This window comes from Hypanus sabinus, chromosome 7 (genome assembly GCF_030144855.1).
Source record: "Hypanus sabinus isolate sHypSab1 chromosome 7, sHypSab1.hap1, whole genome shotgun sequence".
In the NCBI taxonomy this organism is placed as follows: Eukaryota; Metazoa; Chordata; class Chondrichthyes; order Myliobatiformes; family Dasyatidae; genus Hypanus; species Hypanus sabinus.
Window position 1 is genome coordinate 28,816,037 of NC_082712.1, and position 19,130 is coordinate 28,835,166.

At 42.8% G+C, this 19,130-nt stretch overlaps 1 protein-coding gene across 5 annotated transcripts in view; it reads left to right on the plus strand.

Annotated features, from left to right (window-relative positions):
• Window positions 1-19,130, plus strand: part of tenm3 (teneurin transmembrane protein 3) — a 1,636,378-nt gene that overhangs the window by 1,451,404 nt on the left and 165,844 nt on the right. For all 5 annotated transcript variants that reach the window (XM_059974311.1, XM_059974313.1, XM_059974312.1 and 2 more), the window contains one exon: window positions 17,798-18,008. In XM_059974311.1, the coding sequence (XP_059830294.1) occupies window positions 17,798-18,008 (211 nt within the window). The remainder of the gene's footprint in view (window positions 1-17,797; window positions 18,009-19,130) is intronic.

A 19,130-nucleotide genomic window follows, 5' to 3' on the forward strand; every position in this document is an offset into this window, starting at 1 on the left:
TAGGCCTCTGCGGCCCTTCAGGCTGTGCCACAGATCAACTCCCAGATTTAATCCTAGCCTAATCGTAGGACAAATTACAGTCAGTAATTAACCTACCAGCCGGTACATCTTCGAACTGTGGGAGGAAACTGGAGTTCCCAGATGGAACGCACGCATTCACGGGGAGAACATCCAATGTTTCTCCTTTAACCCTAAATCTATACCCCCTAGTTTTGGACTGCACCACCCTGGGGAAAAGACTGTTGCTGTCCACTTTATCTTTGCCTCTCATAGTTCTGAGCATTTCTGTTGGGTCACCCTCATTCTCCTCTGTTCTAAGGAATAAACATCTAGCCTGGCCAACTGCCCCGAATGACTCCGGCCCTCTCGTCACGGCACTTTTCTGAGCTTTTTCCAGTTAACCACATCTTTCCTGTAATAGAGTGACCATACCTGTACAAGTCCCGCCCCAGTACTGACTGATGCAGCTGTGACTTAATGACCCAGTTCTGTGCCACAACTGAAGAAGGCTAGCTTGCTAAATGCCCTTTTCACCACCTGGACTACCTGTGACACCACTTCCAACTATGCACCTGTAGTCCCAGGTCCCTCTGTTCCATGATAAACCCCCTCATGCCCTGTCTGTCATTGCTTTAAGTTCTACACTGGTTTGACTTCACAGGATGCAATTAATAGGAATGTGGGAGAGTAAAGGGGACTGTTGTCAGATTAGTGTAAATGGGTGGTTGATGATCAGCACAGACTCAATGTGCTGAAGGACCTGATTTCATGCCGACTATGACGTTCCAGAACAAGAAAATACAAATAGGAATCAAGTTTGACGGGCTGGTCCCTGCAGCCTCGCGTCCGTCATCATTCGCAATCGAGTTACCTCACTGCGTTCAATCCCACGATATTTCCTCCCAACTTGAAAAGCTTTTTGCAACCCAAGCCAACTCTACTTGCCGTGACAATGCTCGTTTGCGGTGAAAGTGTTTGTACTTTAATTAGAGGATGATGTTTTGTCAGTTGTGTGAATTTACTTCCCCATTTTGTGTATTAATGCACTGTGAAATGCCAGCACATGGAGCTTTCAGAAGATCACTTCTCAGTTTGTTTTCATGCCGTCAGGCACTGACATTGAAAGGAAGCCCGCATTTGATTTCCTTTCTCATCGGTAATCTTGACGGCTATGTTTGGAGACATTCGCTTTACATTCCCGCAATTGTGTTTGCAGTTCTCCCAAAAAAAACTGACCAGTCTGAGTTGATTGAAATTCTCCAGCTTGTTCAGTGTATTATTCTGCAGTCTGTGTATTCACAACCCTAGCTGTGAATTTCTGCGGAGTATTTGTTTCACAGATAACAAACCCTTGAGAACTGCCAGAGTGACTCTGCATCACCCTGGTGCGGTAATAAAAAATCATTTCCGTGTCTTCTCAGATCAGTCTGATAAGAAGCTACTCAACTTTATTCTCGTTTTATTAATCAGTTTTACAGTCAGTTCCTAAAACATACATAATGGATTCAACAAGCTTTCAAGCTAGCACCAGAATCATAGGAGCAGAACATCGTTATTTTAGATTCAGGGTGTACTTAGACCTGGAGCTCCTGGGTAAATGCATGCTGAAATAGGTATTGGTGAACTGAGAACACGTTACCAGGTGGGAACAACGACAGGTCATTAAATCATTTTCTCCCCTGAGAACGTGTCTGACCTGCTGAATGTCAACAGTATTATCTGTTCTTCCTTCAGATTTCCAGCATTTTTATTGTTTTGCTCTTGGAACTGCCGGTGTCACTTGAATAATGTCGACATTGTGCCTTTGACTCATCCACTTCCAAACCTCGGGACCTTCATTTCACAGTCCTTTCAGACACTGAGACATTTCTCCAGGTTCTCCGTTCAGGTGGCTGCCTGATCGCGGGACTCCTCTCCAAACCCAAGTTCTCATGAGGTCGAATCCCATACTGGCAAACAAAGGACACAGGTACTTCATAGTTACTGTCCTTGCATAACCCATTGAAATCTCGAACACATCCACTCCAAATCAGCAAAGCAGTACTGTACATATTAGCCTCAAGCCCCAACCTTAACACCATCTTGCAAACTGTCGTTCAGGTATTGTCAATACAGGAGAAGAGTCTTTTCCAGTATTGCTTTTTCACCAATATTCACCCTCCACATATATAAAATTTCAATGTTCCATTCTCACCAGTCCCTTTAAACATAGGTAGTCTGCTCCAGCTCCAACAATTGCCCAGTTTAAAGAGCATTACCCTGGGGAAGCTGAATGTGAGATGCCTACCCCTAATCTGAAGCCAAATGCAGCCCTCAAATTTTCAATTGCCTTACTTAATTCAGTCAGGAAGCGAGAGCACATCAATCACATGCCATTTTCTTGTCATCTGAGATTGCTTTAAGCTTTGTTAAATAAATTAGGTCAATCTAGCTGGTAATGAAGGCTGATGCAAGGAGGATCAATAGCTGCCTGAAACTACTACATACCACTTTCTGAAAATGTTGGTTTGAAAATAACTTGCAGATCAATATTTCTCTTTGTTCAGAGTAAAAGGAGCAACACAAACTATAGAGAACTTGCCTAAATTCTTAATGAGAATCCATGCTGACCACTTGTACCACATGATATGATTTTATCTGCTTTTATCCCAGCTAGTTCAATACATTGTTCAATGATATAAAGGTCACACTGGCAGTCTGTTAGAGCGTGCATTTTATTTGTTCAAGTTGCTGGTCCATCACAGTCACCTAATGAAGTATAGCTTATCTGTGTTCTCAATCCCTTAACTTGCCATGTTGAAGTCAGCACACGTGTAGAAATTGAATTTATTCTGCAATGCCAAAATTAATTGCAAATTTTTTTCCCCTCCAATACTCTCAGCTTTCCTGAAAGTGCAGATCTCAGCTGGGTTACAAATATAAAAAACTCCACTGCCTACATAAATAAAGTCCACAGGACACTAACAGGCACAAGCAGCCCCACTTCGTATAATAAACTATTGAATATGCAACTTGTGTATTGTGGCTGGACAATCATACAATTTTATTACTAGAAGGAAGAACAGATGAAATCGGATATAATTAACTGAACAACTATAGTCCAGTTTGACTAGCAACAGTTAAAATGAACTCTTAGAAACAATAATTGGGGAGACATGCAGAGAAATCCATCTCTTGAAGTAAGGGAATCCAAAGTTCACTTTATTGCCTTTGGTTCAATGAATTTCAGATGCAGAAAACAATGCACTGATGGTATAAAATAATACTGCTAACAGGCCATGAAGTTCCAGGGGAAAGCAAGCAAGAATTTTGAAATGCATCAATTAATTAGAGAAGACTGTACAAGCTGAAGTTTATTTCTCTAGAAGTGAGAAGGATGCTGGATGATCAAACAGATGTTTTCTTTTAAGTTCATGCAAAAGATTTGCTGATTAGAGTAAGTTTCCTGGTATCGGAAGCCCTGAACTTTGGAGATGGTCAGGAAAGCATCCAGTAAGTTAATAAGGAGAAACCTGACCTTGAAAGTGGGACTAATCAGGGAACCTAATACAGCACATTAATAAGGTATGTTGCATAACTGCACTTACAAGCTACACAAGGAAGAAAGGAAAAGAAGAATATGATTATGTGGTCAGATGGGCTGTTTGCAGGAGGGGGACACGAATGTAGCTGAGACCATTTGGCCCCAACAGTCTGTGCAGTTAATTCTGCGTAATCAATGTGACCTAGCTTGACCTTACTAGAGCAAGCACAGTTTGATAAAGGGCCTCTACTCCTATGTCGTAAGGTTTTCTAAAATCAAGGAAGCTTTCTGAAAAGCTACTGGATCAAAGTAAGGAATATAATGTTGAGCACTTGAATTTGTTTTAAATGTTCTGTAATTTGTAATACATTGGAAGTTTTCTAATGGTATTAGAAGATACATAGTACAAGTGCAAAATTGAAAGGTGGGTGAAAATCTGTTTTCAGTTAAGTATGTGTTACATAGAGAGAAAACAGAATCTCCAACGGTAGGATTCCCAGCAGTCCTGTGTATCTGAAGGGAGAGATGTATATCCTATATTACAGATGTCTGTGTTCTTATAAACTCAATACATGGGGCTAGAATGGGGATCACCTGGACAGTAGCAAGTCAATTAAATCTGCAAACTATGGTATTTAGATGAATAGTGACTGGAGTGCTGTGGAGGTTGCAACTGAAGGTTCAATCCAAGTATCATTAGCCCCTTAGCCTCCTTGGTTCCCAAATCTAAGCCTGACTTCTGAGGAAGAACTTGTTTGAGTTCTTGTTGACAACCTTTCCCAAAGCTGGTCGATCATCCATTCTAGTCTTTTGATAAAGACTTAGTGTTGACCACAATGAACATGGTTTTGACGTTTATGGTGACAATAAGTTTGAAGGTTTGATTAACAGTAGAAAGGTAAAGATTTCAAGTAAGCAAATGTCTGACATTTCAGTGAGGTGGCTGGATTACCTTGGAGACTTCTTCCATTCTACTGCTCTTTCTGTGGTGGTCAGCAGCAGAAAACTTAGAAAAGCAGAGGGAAGTGTCAGTCACATCATTTCTTCAGGGCCTCCTGATGACACTACTACTGAAGATCGGGAATATCTGGGACTAAATGTGCCCCAGGTAAGATTGTGAAGCAAAACTGGTAGGGGAGTTGGCATTGAGCAGTTCAGCTGTAATGGGTTTTCAATGTGAAATGAGGGAGAAGAGAAGTTCAGAACAGTTCTTTCCATAGTAGGTCATTGGCACATGGAATACCTTTCCTCTGTGCAATGAGCCAGAAATCATTGCATCTTTAAGAGAACAGTAGGGAGAGACTGAATAAACTGGGATATTGTGTCTGCAGGACATGGGAGCCTGAGAAGTGACCTTATAGAGGTATACAAAATTATGAGGGGTAAAACTAAGGGTATAAATTTATTTTGAGAAGGGAAATATATAAACGGAACACGCAGAGGATGGTGGGTATGTGAAACAAGCTGCCTGAGGAAGTGATGGGTACATGTACAGTTACCACAGTTATAAGAGTTATAAGAGATTTTTGCTCAGTCATAGTCGGCCAAGTCTGGTTTGCAACTAACAGAAGTAGTTCCATAACAAAGACCCTCGTCCTGATATTAGGAATGCCATTGAAAGATACAGCATTGACCTAAGTATTTTTTCGATAACAAGTAGTAGATTTTACAAAGAATAATAATAACCAATTCACCCGAGCCAAATTAAAATGGAAACCCTTATCACTTCACAAACACAAGAAATTCTGCAGATGCTGGAAATCCAAAGCAGCATGTGTGCAAAATGCTGGAGGAACTCAGTAGTATCCATGGGAGTGAATAAACAGTTGAAATTTTGGGCTGAGACCCTTCTTCAGGACCCTATCACCTCACAATTTGAAGTCTACCTGTAGATCGACAACTATAGTCTATAAGCAGGTACTATTAGTGACAATGGACCACATTGATGAGTTTCTGCAGACGTTAGTAGCACGCAGTTAGTGAACTTTGTGTAGTATTCCTCAAGTCTCTGGTTGTGTGTAGTACTGCCCCCTTTGTGTATTTTTAATGCAAGTGCTTTAGCCACTGAGTAGTCATGCAGTTCCAATTATATGATACTGGGTGAAAGCAACGTTGTTTACATCTTGATTTATTCATGCTTTTGTAGTTGTTATTGTCTGAGTTTAAACAACTGCCTGCAGGTATCCACTGGCAATTCACAATGGAAATTCACAATTCACTCTTGTATCAGCATTAGGACAGGTATTGAATCTTAATATGATAATTTGGGGTCCTGTTCTTCTGTGTATCTACTGTAACCTCTGAAGGGGCTGAAATTTGAAATAAAAACATAATGTTGCCGCTCAGGCAGGGCGAAACAAAGCAATTCCCTCTCTCAAACACACCATGCCTGACTAATGCCCTCCATTAGTTTTTAATTACGACAAGTTAATTGCTTGCACAATTTATAGACATCATCTGTACTGTCTACATATCACAGCCAGTGGAACTGAAGGTAAGGGTGCAAGTACTATTAGCCTTTCTTATTCTATCATGTGCTTAACACCAATGACCAGAGGATCGAAGAAATTTATGGCACAGGAGATGACCAAAAAGCCTTTTGGGTCCCTGCTGATATTCTCAAATCCCTGCTCTTGGTCTTTTGACTTGCCGTTCATGGCTCTTCTAGGTACCGTACAGAAATGATGTGATTTTTTTACCTCCACCCCCTTTTACAAGTAGATTGGTTCTAGGTCATTACTTTTTCCTGGGCAAAATACACAATTTTCCCGATCTCCCTGGAATCCCTTTATAGAACACAGAGCAGTACAACACAGGAGCAGGTCCTTCAGCCCACAGTGTTGTGTCGAACCAGCTAAAAAGCAAAGTAAAAACATACAAACACTAATCCCTCCATCTTACTTACATCCATGTGCCTATCCAAACCTCGCTTAAAAGCCTCTAATGTATTTGTCTCTACTACATAATAGGAAGCACCTGCTGGTGGTGCAGTGGCATCAGGCTCCCGAGTTCGAATCCAGCACGCTTTCCATCAGTGCTGGGTTGCGCGTCGAGCTAACAACTCAGCCTTGTAAAAGCAAGAATTGCTACAGAGACACCGTCATGACGTTGCCCTCATAACTCCACTGCTGAGTTAAGGGCTATTTTTCTACATACTAGGAAGCACATTCTAGGCATCCATGATCTCTCTTGACCCTCACAATCCTCTGGCATTGGATGTGGCAAATACTCTCTGTCCAGTCTATCTATGCCTCTCAGAATCTTGTACACTTCTATCAGATCTCTCCTCAGCCACCAGCACTCCAGAAAAACAACCCAAGTTTATCCAGCTGCACATGATAGCACATGCCCTCTAAACCAGCCAGCATCATATCAGACCTTTCCTGCACCATTTCCAAAGCCTCAACGTCCTTCCCATAGTGGGGTGACCAGAACTATATGCAGTATTCCATATACACGTAGAAACAGAGGGTAGTGGTTGAAGGGACTTGTTCAAGCTCTGTAATTAGTGGTGTTCTGCAGGAATCTCTGCTGGGACCTCTGATGTTTGTGATGTATATAAAAACCTGGATAAAAATATGGGTGCTTTAGTAAGTTTGCAGATGATACCAAGATTGGTGGAGTTGTGGATAGTGTAGAAGACTGGCAAAGAATACAGTGTGATATAGATCAATTGCACGTATGGGCAGAGAAATGGCAGATGGAGTTTAACCCAGATAAATGTGAAGTGTTGCAATTTGGTAGGGAAATGCAAGGAGACAGTACACTGTTACAGGCAAGGTCCTTTACAGTGTTGCTAGGAAGAGATATCTTGGGATCCAAGTTCATAGCTTCGTGAAAGTGGCTACACAGGTTGATAAGGTAATTAAGAAGAATAATGGAATGCTTGCTTTTATTAGTTGAGACTCTGAGTTCAAAAGTCAAAAGGTGATGTAGCAACTTTAGAAAACTCTGGTTAGGCCTAGCCTGTTTCTATGTGCAAGCCAGTTCTGAATCCAAACAGCTAATTCACTGCAGATCCCGTGCATCTTAATCTTCTACATTAGCCTCCCATGAGGGACTTTGCAAACACCTTACTAAAATCCATATAGACTATGCCCACTGCCCTAACCTCATCAATCTCTCTCATCACCTTGTCAAAAACTGAAATCAAGTTGGTAAGACATAACCAGCCATGTACAAGGCCATGCTAGCTCTCCCTAATAAGACCATGGATTTCCAAATGCTCATATATCCTATCCCTAACAATTTTCTCCAGCAATTTTGCTACTACAGATGTGAGACTTACCTGTCTATAGTTCCCAGGTTAATTTCCGTGTTCCCTTCTTAAATTGAAGTACATTAGCCACTCGTCAGTTGTCCAGGACCTTGCCTGTGGCTAAAGAGGACATGAAAATACTGATCAAGGGCCCAGTAATCTCATCTCTTGCCTTCTTCAGTAACCTGGGGTTAAACCCTATCAGGACCTGGGCACTTATCTACCTTAATACTCATTAGGAGGCTCAGCACTTCCTCTTCCTTGACCTCTTAATGTCTTAACCTATTTACACAAACAACACTGATCTCCTGGTCCTCCATATACTTTTTCTTGGTAAATACTGAAGCAAAGTACTCATTAAATACCTCACTCACATTCTCCACTTTCAACCAAATGCTCCCCCCTTTATCATTGAGTGGTCCCACCCCGTCTCTAGTTATCCTCTTGTTTTTTTATATATATGTATAGAAAGCCTTGGGATTCACCTTAATCCTACTTGCCAAAGACTTTTCATGGCCCCTCCGGACTTCCCTAATTCCCTACTTTAGTTCTTCCCTGGCTTCTTTATACTCCTCGTGTGCTTCGTTTGCTCCCAACCCCTGAAGCCTTACATACTTTTCCCTTTTCTTCCCGACTAAATTCATCACCTCTGGACATCCAAGGTTCTCTTATCTTTCCATCCCCTTCTTCCCTCCAACATGAACATACCCTTTCTGTACTCTGTGCAATTGAGCTTTAAACAACCTCCACATGTCAGGTGTGGTCTTGCCAGAGAAAAGGTGTTCCCAATTAACTCTTAGTTCCTGCCTCATGCCGTCGTAATTGGCCCTACTCCAATTAAAAACACTCCCACAAGGTAAGATACAAGAAGATAAAACTATATTTATCCTGAAGGAAGTTACTGTTGCAAGGTTGCTCAGTCAGAAATTTATACTCTAAAATGTAAGCATTGTGGTACAAGAAAATGTGCATTAAAAAGTAGTAGTGCAAAATACAGATGTGCAATGAAACCATGTACTTAAGGAGAAGGAGTTGTAGAGTCTTATAGGCACAGGGAGAAAGGATCTCCTGTGGGGTTCAGTCTGTTACTAAAGGCCCTTCTCTGTTTGTCCAGTGTGTCATGGAGAGGGTGAGAGGGATTGTCCATAATGTTCTGTAGTTTCGGCAGCATCCTCCTCTCAGATACAATCACCAGGGAATCCAAGTTCCACTCCCAGACCAGAACCAGCCTTCCTGGCAAGCTTATCGATCTTCTTGGCATCAGCTGCTTTCACCCTGCTGCCCCAGCAGACCACAGTGTAGAACAGAATGCCGGCCACCACTGAGTCGTAGAACATCTGCAACACAGTACTGCAGAAGTTGAATGACCAGAGCCTCCTCAGGAAGTACAGACGGCTCTGTCCCTTCTTGTACAGAGCCACGGTATTTTTAGTCCACTCCATTTTTTTGTCCAGGTGAGTTCCCAGGTATTTGTAGTCCCAGGTGACTTCCACATCTGATCCCTTGGAAGTGAGAATGAAGGATGTTTTCACTTTCCAGTGATGTAGAGCTGCTGGTGATCCAGCCCACACCATTCAACAAAATTGGCCACCAGTTTTCTGTGCTCAGCTTTGTGACCCCAGCTGGTACAGCCCACAACTGCTGAATCATCCAAAAACTTCACAGGTGGCAGGACTCCCAGTTGTATCTGAAGTCCGAGGTGTAGACAGCGAACAAGAAGAGGACAAGACAGTCTCCTGAGAAGCCCCTGTGCTACTAACCACGGTATCAGTGAGTTTACTCCCTAGCAAAGCAGGTTGTATGGTGTTAAAAGCACTGGAGAAATCCAAGAACATGATTCTCACAGTGCTGCCTGGCTCATCTAGATGGGTGTAAGCCCATTGAAGCAGGAAGATCATGGCATCCTCGACTCTGATATCTGGTTGCTAAGCAACCCAGTACTGGATTTGGGGTGGTCTGAAAGTGTGTCAGGACCAGTTTTTCTAATGATTTCATAACATAAAGTGAGGTCAGTGCCACTGGTCTGTAGTCACTGGGCATGGTGGGGCATGTCTTCTTGGGTACTGGAACCAGGCGGGAATGTTTTCCACAGCACAGGGACCCTCTCCAGGCTCAGATTAAAGATGAATTGAAGGACTCCACCCAGCTGAGTAGCGCACACGCCTTGAGTACCCTTGGGCTGACGCGGTCCGGGTGAAGTCTGCTCAACTCTCCCCTGACCTGCTCAGCAGTGACGGTCCACATGCCTGTGGGAGTCGGCTCTCCATTGTCCTTGACGAGAGACGGAGAACGATGGGTGAGAGGGGAGGAGCTGGGCCGTGGATGGGTTGTAGAGGGGTAAACAGAAGCCTCCTCATCACACCTGTTGAAAAACCAGTTTAACTTGTTGGCTGTGTTCCAGTCCCCTTCAATCACCTGGTCTCTGTTATTTTTTTGAACCCTGTGATTGATTTTATACCACTCCACGCATCCCCATCCTCTCTCTTACCTCCTCCTCTATTTACTCTAAAACTTCGAAAATCTGTTATAGTAATCATCCATTCATGCCCCTCTCTAAGCCAAGTTTTAGTATTGACACAACATCATGGTTCCATGTACTGATCCATGCTCTAAGTTCACTAGCCTTACCCATAATACTCTTTGCATTATAATATATAAACTATCCGACCCAACATACCTGTTATTTTGATTTTGGTTTTCAATACTTCCCCTGACATCTCTATCTTCTGGTTTGATCCTTCCTTTACTGACCTGGGGCTCCCAGCCCCCTATAAAACTTGTTTAAACTCCCCCAAAAAGCATCAGCAAATGTCTTGGCCAGGATATCAGCTCCCCTCCAGTTCAGGTGCAACCCTTCCCTCTTGTACAGGTTCCTGTTCCCCAGCAGAGGTTCCAATGATCCAGGAACTTGAAACCCTGTCCCCTGCACCATCTCCTCAGCTACTCCTTCATCCATGCTATCACCCTATTCTGACCTACACTAGCCTGTGGCACAGGGAGTAATCTGAAGATTACTACCTCAGAGGTCCTCCTCTTCAGCCTCTTCCCGCACTCTACACATTGCATAGGACCTCTTCCCCGTTTCTGTCTTTGTCATTGGTGCCAATATGCACCATGGCCCCCTAGCTCGCTCTGGTACAAGACATCATGGACCCTCACACCCGGGAGGCAACATATCATCCTGGTGTCTCTTTTGCAGCTACGGAATTTCTTTCTGTCCCTCTAACTATCGAGTCCCCCTATAACTAGTGTGCTGCTTGAGTTTACCTAGCCCTGTCAAGCCTCATCGCCGGCCACAATGCAGGCAGCCTGGCTGCTGCTGCCATGATCTGATGGGTCATCTCCTCCAGCAATGTCTAGAGACTTGTTACTGGGGGGGTGGGGGAGAAGGATTGGCCACAGCGGAACCCTGGACTGACTTCCTAATCCCTTAACCGCATTTGCCTTCTGAAGCCCGTGCTCTGGGTGTGACCACCTCTTCTAAAGTCTCTTCTATATTATATTCAGTCTTCTGAATGATCCTGAGTACATCCAACTCCAGCTCCAACCCCTTGAATCAATCAGTCAGGCGTTGAAGTTGGGAACACTTCCCACAGATATCGTCATCAGGGAAGCCATCAGGTTTCCCGAATTCCCACATCTGACAGGAGGAGCTTTCCATCCTGACTACTCCATGCTAAGGAAAAAGCCTGACCTCTTTTTAACTGTGCCTCTGCCTGTTCACACTGAACCTGTTAAGCTGAAGCCTTCCCATTCTATCACTGTCACACTCACTTGAGCCTATCTTCCTTTTATTTGCAGCTGAGTAAGGCACCTGATGCGGACACTTACCGCACCTGCACAGTCCAAAAAGACCGGCCTTGGCCGAATCTGCTGCTTTTGTAATTAACTTACTAGTGTGTGTGGCGTGTAGCCAAGTGGTTAAGCGTTGGACTAGCGATCTGAAGGTTGTGAGTTCGAGCCCCAGCCGAGGCAACGTGTTGTATTCTTGAGCAAGACATTTAACCACACACTGCTACCCAGCTGAAAATGGGTACCGGCAAAATGCTGGGGGTTAACCTCGCAATAATCTCCTATCCCGGGGGATGGGTGTGGGGGAAGTTTCATACTCTCAGTCACTTCACGCCATGGAAACCGGCATAAGCACTGGCCTGATGAACCTATAAGACTCAGGACAGACTTTAATTTTAACTAGATTTTTAACACTCTAATTCTGTGTACCTCAATTAATCATAACTCAGTCTCCTTTGTACCGGATCTGGAGACTGGATCGGCTATGACTATTTCCCCTGGAGCATCAAAAACTGAGCAGCCATCTTGCAGAAGTATATAAAATCATTAGCCAGGGACTCATAACCAGGTCCTGATGAAGGGTCTCAGCTTGAAATGTCGACTGTTTATTCTTTTCCACAAGTGCTGCGTGGCATACTAAGTTCCAGCACTTTGTGTGTATGTTGCTAAAATCAACAGGGGTTCAGATATGATGAATTGTCACAGTCTTTTACCCAGGGTGGGAGAGTCTCAAACCAGAGAGACATTGATTTCAGACTAGAGGGGAAAGATTCAAATGAGACCTGAGGAATAACATTTTCACACTGAGTGTGGTGGATATATGAAGTGAGATGCCACAGCAAGTGGTAGAGACAGATACAATTACACTGTTTACAAGTCATTTGGACAGGTACATGGATAGAAAAGGTTTAAAGGGATATGCCAGGCAAATAGAATACATTTTTTGAGTTGGTGATAAAGCAGATTGACAGTGGTTGTTGTCCATACGGGCTTGAGTCAAGCATTTGACAAGGTCTTTCATGGTAGACTAGTCCAGAAGATTAAATTGAAAGATCAAGATGTGTTAGTTGAACACAAAATCACCTTGGTCATAAATGACAGAAGGTACTGGCAGAGAGCTGTTATGCTGACTGGTGGTACGTGATGAATGGTATTCCACAAGGATCATTGCTAGGATCTCAGATGTTTGTAATAAAGTATATAAATGATATGGATGAAAATATAAGTGGGCTGATTATGTCTGCAGATGTCAAAACAATTGATGAAGTTGTGAATAGTAAGGAAGGCTTTCAAAGGACATAGTAGGGTTTAAATTGTTTATATATTCCTACAAGGAAATGGCAGATAGAGATTAATCCAAACATGTGTGAGGGTGAAGTGCAAACCCATGATATGGTAGGTTAGGAGTGCTAATGACCGGAGAGATCTTGGGGTGCAAATCCACATGGCCATGGAAGTGGCAAACTGAGTAGCGAAGATGGTAAAGAAGGCAGATCACACAAAATGCTGGAGGTACTCAGCAGGCCAGCCAGCACCTGTGGAAAAAAGTACAGTTGACGTTTTGGGCTGAAGATCAAAGGCATGTTTGCCTTCATCATTCAGGGCATTGAGAATAAATGTTGGCAAATCATGTTACAGCTGTATAACTAACAAGTATAGGGTACCTTGGTTTTCAAGAAATATAGATGCCCTGGTTAAGTAAAAAGGTATAGACAAGCAGGAGCAAATGAAGTGCTTATGGAGTACAAGAAATGCAAAGAACACTTAAGAAAGAAATCAGGAAGAAATGAAGGTGCTCTAGTGTATTAGATGAAGAGGAATCCTCAGGGATTTTATGGATATGTTAAGACCATAAGGATTGCAAGGGACAAAATTGGTCTTGTGGAAAACCAGAATGGTGATCCATGTATGGAGCGAAACACATGGAGGAGATCGTAAATGAATTCTTTGCATCTGTGTTTACTTGGGAGATGGCTACAGAGTCTATAGAAGTGAGGCAAAGCAGCATCAAGTTCATTGACCCTGTACAGATTACAGAGGAGGAGGTGTTTGCTACCCTGAGGCAAATCAGGGTGGATAAATCCCCAGAGCCTGACAAGGCATCACTGGTACCCTACAGGAGGCAAGTGCAGAAATTGTCAGGGCCCTAGCAGAGATATTTAAAACATCCTGAGCAACAGGAACAGTGCCAGAGGATTGGAGAATAGCCAATGTTGTTCCGCTGTCTGAAAACATAAAGCAGGAAATTATGTGACAGTGAGTCTGACATCAGTTGTGGGTAAGTTATTGGAAGGTATTTTAAGGTACTGGATATATAAGTATTTGGATAGACATGGACTGATTAAGGATAGTCAGCATGACTTCGTGCGTGGTAGCTTTTTCTGACCAATCTTAGAGTGTTTCAGAGAAATTACCTGGAAAGTGGATGACAGCAAAGCGGTGAATGTTGTCTACATGGACTTTACTGAGGCATTTGACAAGGTCCCATGTGGGAGGCTCAGTCGCTTGGCATTCAGGATGAGGCAGTAAATTACATAAAACATTAGCTTTGTGGGAGAAGCCAGAACATGGTGGTAGAGGGTTGCTTCTCTGACTGAAGGCCTGTGACAAGTGGTGTGCTGCAGGGATCTGTGCTGGGTCCTTTGTTGTTCGTCATTTGTATCAATGATCTGGATGATAATGTGGTTAACTAGATTAGCAAATTTACAGATGTCACCAAGACTGGGGATGTAGTGGACAGTGAGGAAGCCTATCATGCTTTACAGAGAGCTGGAAAAATAAGCTGAAAAATGACAGATGGAATTTAATGCAGACAAGTGCAAGGCTTTGCCCTTTGGTAGGACCAAGCAGAGTCGGTCTTGCACAGTGAATGGTAGGGCACTGAGGAGTGTGGTAGAACAAAGGGATCTGGGGATACAAGTCCACAGCTAATGGGGTCATAAAGAAGGCTCTTTGGCACATTAGTCTTAAATCAATGTATTGAGTACAGCAGATGGGATGTTATGTTCAAGTTGTTCAAGGCATTGGTGAGGCCTAATTTGGAGTGTAGTGTGCAGTTTGGGTAACCTACCTACAGGAAAGATGTAAACAAGGTTGAAAAAGTACAGAGAAAATTTACGAGGATGTTGCTGGGTCTGGCTGATCTGAGTTATAAGGAAAAATTGAATAGCTTAGGATTGCAGAATGCAGAATGCAGAAGATTGAGAGGAGATTTTATAGAGGGATACAGAGTTATGAGGGGTATAGATAGAGTAAATGCCAGCAGGTTTTTTCCACTGAGGTTGGGTGGGACTACAACCAGAGGTTATGGTTTAGGGTGAATGGTGAGAAGTTCAAAGAGAACGAGGGAAAACTTCTTTACTCAGAAGGTTGTGGTAGTGTGGAATGACCTACCAACAGAAGTGGCGCATTGCAAGCTTGATTTCAGCGCTTAAATAGAAGGGATATAGAGAGCTATGGTCCTGGGGCAGGCTGATGGAAGTAGGCATTTTAAATAGCTTTGTCATGGACTAGATGGGCTGAAGGGCCTTTTTCTGTGGTGTACTTCTCTATGACTCTATTTGGAGTATTGATAACAGTTCAGTCACCGCACTATAGGAAGGATGTGGCGATTTTGGAGTGTGTGCAGAAGAGATTAGCCTGGATGGTGCTTGGACTGCAATGTGTTAGCTATAAGGAGATGATGGACAAACTTGCATTGTTTTCTCTGGAGAGTTAGAGGCTGAGGGGTGACTCGAAACAAACAAATACAATTATGACAAGCATAGATAACATAGATAGATTATTTTCCCAGGATGAGTTCCAGAATCTCCAGTTGTCCAGCACAGTTTGAATTGGAATGAGTTTATTATTCTCACATATACAGAGTTACAATGGAGAGCTTTTCTTGCATACAGTCCAAACAAATCGTTACACGGTGAATTAAAGCGATACAAGGTAAAATAAGAATGCAGAATAAAGTGCAATAGCCACTGAGAAAGTACAATGAATCTGCAGTTCAGATATATATTAATGAACTAATTCTAACTAAGATCCAACATCAACTCAGATCTGGACTAACCTTTTGCTATCTCAGCTGACAGTGCTTTCAACTTAGGGAACCTTTGGGTTAAAGATAGTGCTTAAAACCCTTACATCACCCAGGAGTGTGTACAATTAAGAACAGTTCTCCTGCTCAGAAGGTGATTGGGGGTAAATTTTATGGTTTGAACTTTGTGTTGTCTGATACCTAAGGGGGCTGGACTCGAGGATCACCTGGAGATGCATCTCACACCCCAACAGAAGTCTTCAAGAGAAGAAACTTGACAAAAGAGCCTAACCAAAGTAACTTGCAGCATCAGCTGAATCCCAACAAGCGTCAATTGGACTGTTCACTTTTTGACGGCTGTTGATATGCGCTGCTTGACATGCTTGATAACGAGTCTTCTCATCTGTCATATCATGCCTGTTTCAGTATGTTAGATCTGCATCTTGGTGGTTATCTCACTCCCTGGAACGTGGCTAATGAAAGCTCAGTATGAAAGGTTTTTATTCTGATCTTGTTCAGAGCCCATGAGCTCTTGTGTATGTTGAATCCCTGCTTCCTATTCCAGTTGAGGTTGAGCATGTTGCTTTTCTGAATTACAAAAGTTGTATAATTCTAATGAAGCTGCAATTTTATTCAAATTTCATATAATAAATGGCTGCATTTGATAACCAAGTGAAATAACCTTGTACTTTATTAGCAGCTGAAATGATTGGTTGTAACTCTGATGTGTGACTTGAATAATTGCTCTAATATAGAATTATAAATCAGAATGACACAGAGAGGACCATTTAGCCCATCAAACCTGTGCCAGTTCTTGCAATGACAAATCTAGTTTGTTCTAGGCTTGCACTCTTTGCTCTTTTCCACGCATTTTATTTCTTGATAAAATACTTATACAGTTCTCATTTAAACACATCTACAGAATCTGCCTCTGCTTTCCAAATCAATTTGTTGTTCTTTAAGCAAAGTTTAAAATTTCGACATAAATCTATTATCAGGTATGTATACATACATATGTCACCTTATACTATCTTGAGATCTGTTTTCTAGCAGACATTCATGGTAGAACTGCGAAATACTATAGAGTCAATGAAAAAACTACACACAAGGGCTGACAAACAATCAATGTGCACAAGAAGACAAACTGCAAATATTAATAAGTAATACTGAGAACATGGGTTGTTGAGTCATTTGAAAGAGAGTCCATAGGTCATGGAATCAGGTCAGACTGGTTCAGGTATCTGATCGTTGTAGGCTACTAACTGTTCCTGAACCCAGTAGTGTGGGACCTAAGGCTCCCGCAGCAGAGAGAAGGGAGCATGGCTTGGATGGTCTGGAAGTCCTTCCTCAGTCCTTCTGTCAAGTTTGTGCTCTTTGGTTATTCATGCTTCACCCATTGGGACCAATTCCTTTCTATTTATGATATTTAACATTATTTCTCCTGTTTGTGTTTTTTTTCCTCTCCGCTCCATGAAGAGGAGCTTACAGCTCTTCCTGTTTACTCATGTAACTGCGGTCTCTCTCTCTGCAGTTCTCATCAGTACCCCCTCCAATATCTCCCTGGCCATCCTGTCTTATTGAGTATGGAATTGGACACAATACTTCATCTGGAGCTGAAGTGACATTTTATATTGGTTCAGCATAATGACTTGGCTTGCCTCTCTTTGTAAAGCTCAGGAAATTATGATACTTATCATTGACATAATATAATTCATATCAGTCATTGCTGGTCCATCTCCAAAAGCGTCGTCAAACCATAGGACACGAGATGGGAATATATTTTTCAAGTTCTCGTTCTTCACACTTCAGTTTAATCAATCTTAGCATGTTTCCAATGGGTGAAGGACAGATAACTACACAAATTTGTCAAAAGGACACAGGAAGAGCTTTATTTTATGCAATAACCCGCAGAAAGCAGACACTTTGCAGCAAGTACAGGCTGCCCATTGAAAGATTTCAGGGTGTGTCAGGCGGTGAATACAGCTGCAAATGAGTCGTTACATTAATTGCACCGAAAAACAATAATAATGCCAACTACTGTAAATCATAACCACATTCTGACCAATCATTTTTTTGGCTAGACTGTTCTACATAAAATGTTCCAGAATGATTTTCTGAATTCTCCTCGTACTTGTGACATTAAAGAACTCTCTTGTACGCTCACGCCTGCTTTGCTCACTTTTCCCTCTCCTTTCAGTACGACTTTGTGGAGCTTCTCGACGGCAGTAGGCTGATCTCCAGAGAGAAGCGCAGCCTGGTGGATCTTGAGAACAAAAGGCGGCACATCAGAGCAGTGAGCCTGCAAGAGGCTGGTTTTGTCCAGTACCTCGATTCTGGAGTCTGGCACCTGGCCTTTTACAATGATGGGAAAACAGCAGAGCACGTATCCTTCAACACCATCGTCATAGGTAAGCTCTGAAATAAGTGGTGTGCTAGTTGGAAGGTAGCATCTGGATGCCTGACACATATGCTTTCATTCTCAAGCCACAAGTGATTTCTTCTGCAGTTTAAACTTTTGTGCCAAATTTGGGCATGATCAATTTTGTACATTGATCATTCAGAAGACTACTAGGCATTAGATATATTTTAGAAACTTCAGACCGATTATAATTATGGCTGTAAGCAGTTACTGGTAAGTTCTGTTCATTGGTCATTCAGACTGGGCAGTCAACAATCAATGCTGGGTTTTACTCATTGAGAATTCTCCATTCTGTCCCTGAAGGCGTTATTGTAAATTCTATTGATTTTCACTATGCCCAGTACCTAGAAGAATACCAGTAGGCTGTTCAACCCTGTGTTTTTTACTTGCTCTTTTAGGCCTGGTTATACCTTTGTTACAGTGTTGCTTATATTTTAATAATTCAATGTTTACAGTGTTTCTGACTGATGATAGAAAGTGTATCAATATGTTCCTGTTCTTCCACTGAACACAGAGTTAGTTTGCCCTCCCCCCTTTTTAAACTCCATAGTGGAAGTTCTATGGAAAACACCAGACTTAAAACCCCTTCCTATGTGCAGATGTGACCCCCCCCCCCCAACTCAGCACTTCCTCACAAATACCTTTCCAAGGTTGCAAAACTACGAAGGCTGTGAGGTTGCGAAAGAGCTCAAGGCAAATAGCCTCTTCCTCCTCCAAAGGAGATGGGTATCGACTTCAGGAGGACTCGTACCACGACCACCCCCCTTTACATCAGCGGCAGAGCAGTGGAAACTGTGAAGAAGAAGAAAGCCTTTAACTCCGAGTGGAGTCATTGGGACACCGTCGTGACGGCGTTTTTTTTTTAGCAGGCTTTCTTATTTTTACGAGGCCTAGTTGCCAGCTCAATGCTCAACCCAGCACGGATGGGAAGCCGGCTGGATTCGAACTCGGGAGCCTTCGCTCTGAAGTCCGGCGCTGATGCCACTACGCCACCAGCTGGCGGTGGAAGCTATGAGCGGTTTCTAATTCCAGGGAGTGCGCATCTCACGCTAGCCTCTCATGGTCCCAGAACACATCCCACACAATCAGGAAAGCTCACCAACACTTCTGC